At 38.8% G+C, this 8,717-nt stretch overlaps 1 protein-coding gene across 1 annotated transcript; it reads right to left on the reverse strand.

Moving 5' to 3' along the window:
* Positions 1-5,934: 5,934 nt before the first annotated feature.
* Positions 5,935-6,879, reverse strand: LOC133072299 (olfactory receptor 10AG1-like). The gene has a single exon (XM_061165443.1). The coding sequence runs from the start codon at positions 6,877-6,879 to the stop codon at positions 5,935-5,937; it is 945 nt and encodes a 314-aa protein (XP_061021426.1).
* Positions 6,880-8,717: the final 1,838 nt, after the last annotated feature.

Below are 8,717 nucleotides of genomic sequence, written 5' to 3' on the forward strand. Positions count from 1 at the left end.
TTATTATAAATAAATTAGTGTGTCTGCTTTCCGTCGCTAAGTTGTGTCCGACTCTTTGTGACCCCATCTGCACTGTAGCACTCCAGGCTTCCCTGTCCTTCACAATCTCCAGCAGTTTGCTTAAATTCATGTCTATTGAGTCAGTGATACTATCTAACCATCTCATCCTCCACCACCCTCTGCCTTTTGCCTTTAATCTTTCCCAGCATCAGGTTGTTGTTGTTGGTTTTTTTTTTTTTTCCTTTTCCTAGTGAATTGGCTTTTTGCATCAGGTGGCCAAAGTATTGCAGCTTCAGCATCAATCCGCCTAGTGAATATTCAGGGTTGATTTCCTTTGGAATTGACTGGTTTGATCTCCTTGGAATTACCTAGTTCGATCTCCTTGCAGCCTAAAGGACTCTCAAGAGTCTTCTCCAGCACCACTCAGTCGTGTCCGACTCTTTTGACCCCATGAATTGCAGCACTCCAGGTCTTCCTGTCCATCACCAACTCCCAGAGTTTACTCAAACTCATGTCTATCGAGTTGGTGATGCCAGCCAACCATCTCATCCTCTGTTGTCCCCTTCTCTTCCTGCCCCCAGTCCTTCCCAGAATTATTGTCTTTTCCAATGAGCCAACTCTTCGCTTGAGGTGGCCAAAGTATTGGAGTTTCAGCTTCAACATCAGTCCTTCCGATGAACACCCAGGACTGATCTCCTTTAGGATGGACTGGATGGATCTCCTTGCAGTCTAAGGGACTCTCAAGAGTCTTCTCCAACACCACAGTTCAAAAGCATCAATTCTACAGTGGTCAGCCTTCTTTATGGTCCAGCTCTCACATCCCCATACACGATTACTAGAGAAACCATAGCTTTGACTATACAGATCTTTGTCAGCTAAACGATGTCTTTGCTCTGATACACTGTTTAGGTTTATCATAACTTTTCTGCCAGTGAGTAACATCCTTTAATTTCAACTTAAACTTACATTAGGTGTAAATATTTCCCTTTAAAAAGTTTGCTGGACATAGTAGAAATAGTAATAAATAATATTAATAAATTATTGATAAAAATTAACAAAGTACATTAAACATGAATAAAAACTAAGGACAACAGAGCATACCAAATAAAGTAACCAAAGCAAGAGGAAAATTAGTGTACAAATGAGTAAGCATTGAAATTTATTAAGCAATTCACTGTGTTGTATCTCGGTTGTATGACTCTTAAATAATTAATTTAAATCCACGTTTCACTTCTGTTTTTTGCAAATGCAACATCTGTGTTCTATCCTTTCTCTCTTAGCCCACATCCAAAGTACAAAACCATCTTTGCTGAAATGTTACCAGGTATTTGAATTAACTCAAATGGATTTCTTTTTTTCTCATAAAGACAGCTCTCTAAATTCTTCAACCACAAATTCATGTATCACCACTCTGAAATCACTTCTGTATTCTCCAAATAGCAAAAATAATCCATTTAAAATAACCACTTTTTTGACATCTTTCATGTTCTTAAGAATATTTCTGTAGTGTTTTAAAGTAAATCAAACAACTGTTCTCATTATACAGCTCACTACAGAATTAATGCCATATACCTGTCCACAGCAGTAAGTGACCAAGACAGCACCACATACTTAATAGCATCTGTCTCAGTACTAACTTGTCTAGTCTACTGTTTCCTGTTGTATTATAATCCCCAATAACTCAGCTGAGGCACAAAAATAGGAAAATTGTCATTTAAAATTAAATTATCATTTAATTTAGAGAAAATTTGAATTATATCTTTGTAAAAATTTGAGACACCTTTTGAATATATGTTCATTGCTGCCCTTTTATACTGTTTTTTTCTTAAAGAGGGTGGGGTAACCATGGGGATTAGATTATAGGATTTAATTATGGAATCAACCCCCTAAAGGCAGAAACTCCATTATCAAAAGTAATCACATATGCTCACATGCAGGCAGATGCAATGAAACACCATATGGACCTTGACTCATGACGTAGTTACTGTTCTCTTTGCTACTTTAGTGTTTCTTGCCAAAGTTTAAAAACTATTAATTTTGATTGGTTATTTAATATACCTTTTCTCTGTAGTCTTAGCTTATTCCAAAATGGTACACATCCCCAATCAAGTTATTATAGTTTCCTTAGTGCAAGGAATTTATCCCATTCCTGTATTAATCCAGCTCATTTCTTGAGTGAAATAAATGAGAAGGGAACACTAACTACATCCACTGTTTGAAGAAATACTCCACCTGAGCAAGTAAGGCAATAAAGTGAAAACACACAATTTTCTATGGTTTCAGAATTGCATTTTTTTTCCTTTTTTTAAATTTATTGATTTTTTTTAATTGAAGGATAATTGCTTTACAGAATTGTGTTGGTTTCTGCCACATGTCAACATCGATCAGCCACAGGTAAACCTGGAAGCTTATATTACCATATGTAAAATAGATAGCCAATGGGAATTACTATACGCCTCAGAGCACATATGCATTTGTCTTTTTTTGAAATTGTGATTCTTAACTTACATGGAGATTAACTACAGATTTTCCATATCAAATACACAAGTCACAAGGTGAAATAAACTACATTGGGCGTCCATATGAAAGGAGGGAATATTTACATAAATAAATAAATTATAGGAACATTTTCTTTGGTCACTTTCAAGGCAATAAAAATAAAATAAAAAATAAATGAATGGGACCAAATGGAACTTAAAAGCTTTTGCACAGGAAAGGAAACTATAAACAAGATGTAAAGACAATATTTCAACTGGGTCAATATTTTTGCAAACAATGCAACTAACAAGCACTTGATTTCCAAAATATACAAACAGCTCAATAACACCACCACCAACAAACAGCCAATCCAAAAATGGACAGGTGGCCTAAATAGACATTTCTATAAGGAAGACATATAGATGGCTAACAGGCACATGAAAACTTCTCAACTTTCTTAATTATTAGAGAAATGCAAATCAAAACTACAATGAAGTGGCACCTCACATATCAGAACAGCCATCATTAAAAAGTCTAAGTAAGTGAAAGTCACGCAGTGGTATCTGACTTTTTGCGACCCCATGGACTATATAATCTATGGAATTCTCTAGGCCAGAATACTGAACTGGGTAGCTGTTCCCCTTCTCCAGGAGATCTTCCCAACCCAGGGATCAAACCCAGGTCCCCGACATTGCAGGCTGATTCTTTACCAGCTGAGCCACAAGGGAAGTCCATTAAAAAGACTACAAATAGTAAATGCTGGAAGTGTGTAGAAAAGGGAACCCTCTTATATTGTAGGTGGGAATGCAAATTGATATAGCTACTATAGCAAAGAGTATGCGGGTTCCTTTAAAAACTGAAAACAAAGTTGTCATATGGTCCAGCAATTTACTTCTGGGCATATATCCAAACAAAATTATAATTGAAAAAGATATATGCAATCCTATGTTCATAGCGGTACTTCACTTCTAAACAATCTTCCCTATAATTTATCTACTAATTAAAAGCTCTGAATTCCTTTGTAAACTATTGGTCTGTGTAATACATTTTGTTCTCATTTTAAAGAAATTTAATTCTAATAATATTCATAATATTTTTCATATAAGTCTATTTTTACAAAGCATCATTGAAATTTCCCCTCTAATATCAGAGGAAAACAGACCTCTTCACTTGCTGATGTTGACCTGGGTATTTGAGGAAGGATAAGGATGTCCCAGGGGCTTCCCCAGTGACTCAGATGGTAAAGGGACTGCTGCAATGCAGCAGACACCGGTTAGATCCCTGGGTTGGAAAGACCCCCTGAAGTAGAAAATGGCTACCCATTTCAGTCTTCTTGCGTGGAGAATTCCTCTGACAGATGAGCCGGGTGGGATACAGTTCATGGGATTGCAGAGTCAGACATGACTAACACTAGGAAGTATGTTCCAAAGCAAACAATAATACATAGAGTGCTAAAAGGCATATTCAGAGAGAAATGCCCAGTTTAGAATAAGATTTAAGTGGTCAAAACCAAGGAACCAGTTCGGGAGGCTTTATTATGCATGTGACTCAGATGACAAAGAATCTGCCTTCAGTGTGGGAAACCTGGGTTTGATCCCTGGGTTGGGAAGATCCCCTGGAGAAAGGAATGGCTACCCACTCCAGTATTCCTGTCCAGCAAATTCTACGGAGAGAAGAGCCAGGCGGGCTACAGTCCATGGGGTCACAAAGATTGGACACGACTGAGCGACTTTGACTCAGTGGGACTCAGTGGACTCTGTGAATGTTATGTTGAAGAAGTGATCTTGTACCCAGGAGATCAATGAACTGGCCATTGCGGAAAATCTCTCTTTGGCACTGACACTGACCAAAAAAATGATTCTTTTCCTATAAAATAAGACAGTCTCTTCATACCCTCAAGCAGGTAGTGTGATCAGAGATGAATACTATATTCAGAAGCCAGTATCTGAGGATGCCCTACCAGTGTATAAGGAGGCATCCCCAGATTCTTACCTCTCTAATTCTTGTAGAAACAGGGGTATGTGTAGGAGCATCTACATTGATTCTCGTTCCTGTAAGACTCACAGCTATCTATCCACACTTAGAGTGATTGACAAACATACGGGTACCACCCTTTTTCATCACGGTGGTCACATCTATACTGGCAGCTTTAGGGGCTATCTCCCAGCAGTGTCTCATTTCCTCACTCTAGAAACTGGTTTCCAGTGTTGTCTTCATGAGAGGTGTTTTATGGTGAAAAAAAACCAAACTTCTTGACCTGCCTTGCCACATTTCACAAGGAAAATCTGGAAAGACTTTCTGAACTCAAATTCAACAAGCTATAATTTCTTCTTCTCATCATTTTGTGAAGTCAGCAGAGGTATACCTGCCCCAAGTTAACATTTTATGTCTTGAAAAATGATGTCATATTTTCCGTTCAAGTGCTCATCTAGATTCAAATGGGGCCGAAAGTACTAGGCCTGATATACTTTGCTACAAGTCATTATTTTAGTCTAATACAGTAGATTTGATGCCTATTCTTTTTCAGACAATATGTTGGCACTGGAGATATAAGCTTGAATACTCTCATTTAATCAGAATATGTAGGCAGTGGGACTTCCCAGGTGGCTCAGTGGTGAAGAATCTGCCTGCCAATGGAAGAGACATGGGTTGGATCCCTGGGTCAGGAAAATCCCATGGAGGAGGAAATGGCAACCCACTCTAGTATTCTTGCCTGGGAAATCACCTGGACAGAGGAGCATGGGGGCTGCAGTCCATGGGGCTGCAAAGGGTCAGAGAGGACTGAGCAATGGAGCATGCATGCACACATGTAGGCAATATTCTTGAATGTTAAAAAGCAACAACACTAACAACAACCATTAATAATTGCTATGAGAACAGTTATTATTCCCTCGTAACTCAATTGGTAGAGAATCTGCCTGCAATGCAGCAGACCCCAGTTCAATACCTGGGATGGGAAGATCACCTGGAGAAGGAAATGGCAACCCAGTCCACTATTCTTGCCTGGAGAATCCCACGGACAAAGCAGCCTGGCCACAAGAGGCGGACAAGACTTAGCGACTAAACCAACACCACCATGTCTTTTTTTTTTTTTTTTTTCTATTTCAAAAGCTACTGAGTGCATTTTTTTTTTTTTTTTTTTTTAGTGATTTTTGTCATACATTGACATGAATCAGCCAGCCATGGATTTACAACTATTCCCCATCCCGATCCCCCCTCCCACCTCCCTCTCTACCATGTCTTATTTCAGAGATTTCAATACCTCGAACTGAGTTTGGGATGAATTCGTTATTTAAAAATAGCAGGAGGCTTTATTTAATCTAGACATATGATATCACTTATTTATAATAATTAAGATTCATAGAAAAATTGGAAAAGAGCAGAGATTAGTGCATGAAGACTATAATAAATAAGAAACAAATTTTATGAAGTGATGGTTTTGAGTCATATTACAATTCATTTCAGTAAAAATTTTCCCATTGCCACCATAACATCTTTATTTCTCAGACAGTATATCATGGGGTTAAACATTGGTGTGACAATGGTATAAAAAAGAGAGAGAAATTTGTCCATTCCTATAGAATGACTGGACTTTGGTCTTAAGTATGTAATGAGTCCTGATCCAAAGAATAAAGCCACAACCATGAGATGGGAAGAGCAGGTGGAGAAGGCCTTGGCTTGCCCAGTGGCTGAAGGCAGCTTCAAGATGGTCTCAATTATTCTCACATAAGATCCAAGAATCAACATAAAAGGAATAGTGACAACTAGAACAGCGACCACATAAACTAACGTCTCAATTATAAGGGTGTCCCCACACGCAAGCTTAAGCACTGGAGGTATGTCACAGAAGAAGTGATTCAACTGGTTAGAGCCACAGAAGGGTAGAGAGAAGATCTGGTAGGTTAACACTACATGCACTGGAATTCCACTGACCCAACAGCCAGCGGCCAGTTGGACACACAGCCTACTGCTCATGAGGAGAGAATACAGCAGTGGGTTGCAAATGGCGACATACCTGTCATAAGCCATCGCAGTCAGAAGAAAGCACTCGGTGGCTCCAAACACCAGAAAGAAATACATTTGAGCAGCACAAGCCAGAAAGGATATAGTTCTGTTTTGACTACAAAGATCTACTAATAACCTGGGGACAGTGACTGATACATAGCATATTTCCAAGGAAGAAAAATTCCCTAGGAAAAAATACATGGGAGTCTGGAGGGAAGGATCCATCTTGGTTATTATGATAATGAGACTATTTCCCATCAGAATAAGCATATACATGATCAAAAACACCCCAAAAAGAAATCCTTGTAGGTCAGGAATATCAGAGAAGCCAAGCAAGATGAACTCCATCAATGTAGTCTGGTTCCACTGTGGGGGATTTTGTCCTCTGGATCCCATCTGCGAACAAAAGGTTTAGAAGTCACTTCAATTCACTGGACCCAGCAGTGAAATGGGTTAAAATAAATTGATGATTTTAACGTCACTGACAGAATATAGAGAACCTGTCTGCCAATGCAGGAGATGTAAGAGACACAAGTCCAATCCCTGGGTTGGGAAGATCCCCTGGAGATGGGCATGGCAACCCACTCCAGTATTCTTGCCTGGAGAATCCCATGGCCAGAGGAGGGTGGGGATTCATGGGGTCGCAAACAGTCAGACATGACTGAAGGGAATTAATGCATGCTCACACACAAAATAATATATATACATTTAAAATTCTATTTGTCTTGTGTTTAAGATATATGAAATCCAATATCCTCAAATTCCACAATGTAAAAACAAACAAAAAAAACCTTGAGTTCTATCCTTTGACTCGTGTGAGGGATGCTGAATACATGAACAACACAGAGAGACAGACAGCAGTACAACAAGAGCAGACGTGGAAAGCGGCCTCCGCTCAGGACAGAACAGCTCTCGGTCACTCGAGACATTCTCTGAAGAAACAACTTCCCCTTCCTGCTCTGTTTGCTTTTTAGCTGTATTGTTTCTGCCTGGCACCTTCTAATTTGCAATTAGTTTATAAGAGTCTTTCACATCTGATTTGAAGTGAGCTCCATCTCAGATGACCAAAGGGCATGGTGATCATAACACTCAACTGCAAGATGGAGCTCAGGTCAGCCTGGGTCACTCACTCACTGGGAAAGAGGCTGAGATCCCAGATAGGAAAAAAATTAGAACTCTTTTCTTGCCTCCATCATAGAGGACAATATTCCACTTAATATATCATAGATATTAATATTAGAAATAAAACATCATAGCAGGTCACACGTTCACTTGAACTTTAGAACATGACATAAAGTCAATAAAAACTGTTGGAATATGTCCTCACCCCTACCATGGCCCCTCAAAAATCCTAATGACCAATAAACCTGTTTACCAAATTTTAGACCTTTAGAAGTAATTAAGTAAGATTATGGGGGTTTCCAGGCGGCTCAGTGGTAATGAATCTGCCTGCAACGTGGGGGAGATGCAGTGAACGCAGGTTCGATCCCTGAGTCGGGAAGATACCCTAGAGAAAGAAATGGCCACATGCTCCAGTATTCTTGCCTGGGAAATCCCACGGACAGAAGAGCCTGGAAGGCTACAGTGCATACTGTCTAAAAGAGTCAGACCCGACTTAGTGAGTAAACAACAAAAACTAAAAGATTATAGCCTTTACAGGGTAACTAAATAAGAAAAAGGGAAAATAAAATGTCTAAGAGAATTTAATCTCAGAGTTCATGCCAGACAAAATGTAAGATGTCCGTTTGTATGTTTTCTTATCTTTAAATATGAGTTTCTTAATATATGCATTATATTATATGTATGTATAATGCATTTTGAATAAGTAATATATATTCTAAATATCTCAATCTGAATAACTATAAAATACACAGTGCTAAATGCAGTGTAGCATTTCTCCAATCAACTCATTTTAATATTTAAGCATTTTCATCAAATAAATTTAATCTCCCCATCACCAGACTGCTTCCTAGAAATCATTTTTTTGTGATTTCCAGCCCACCTTCATTAATGCTAAACTGTGACCTTTTTCACAGATTGCTGCAGATTCCTAGATCCACATTGTCATGCATTCTTTTTAACTTTTACCTTCATTTCCCTAATTTGCCTTTGCTTCCTTTAGAGCACAACTCCCCTCGCTTCTTTTAAGGAGCTCTCCAGTTTCCCACTGTTGACACAAAAGCCAGACAACTCAAATATTTACCATTTCTACTTTAATTTCTTAGCTCTCATTA

This window comes from Dama dama, chromosome 1 (assembly GCF_033118175.1).
Source record: "Dama dama isolate Ldn47 chromosome 1, ASM3311817v1, whole genome shotgun sequence".
In the NCBI taxonomy this organism is placed as follows: Eukaryota; Metazoa; Chordata; class Mammalia; order Artiodactyla; family Cervidae; genus Dama; species Dama dama.

Excerpts from the sequence above, each read along its gene's own strand:
- LOC133072299 (XM_061165443.1), bottom strand. The coding sequence starts at position 6,879 with ATGGGATCCAGAGGACAAAATCCCCCACAGTGGAACCAGACTACATTG.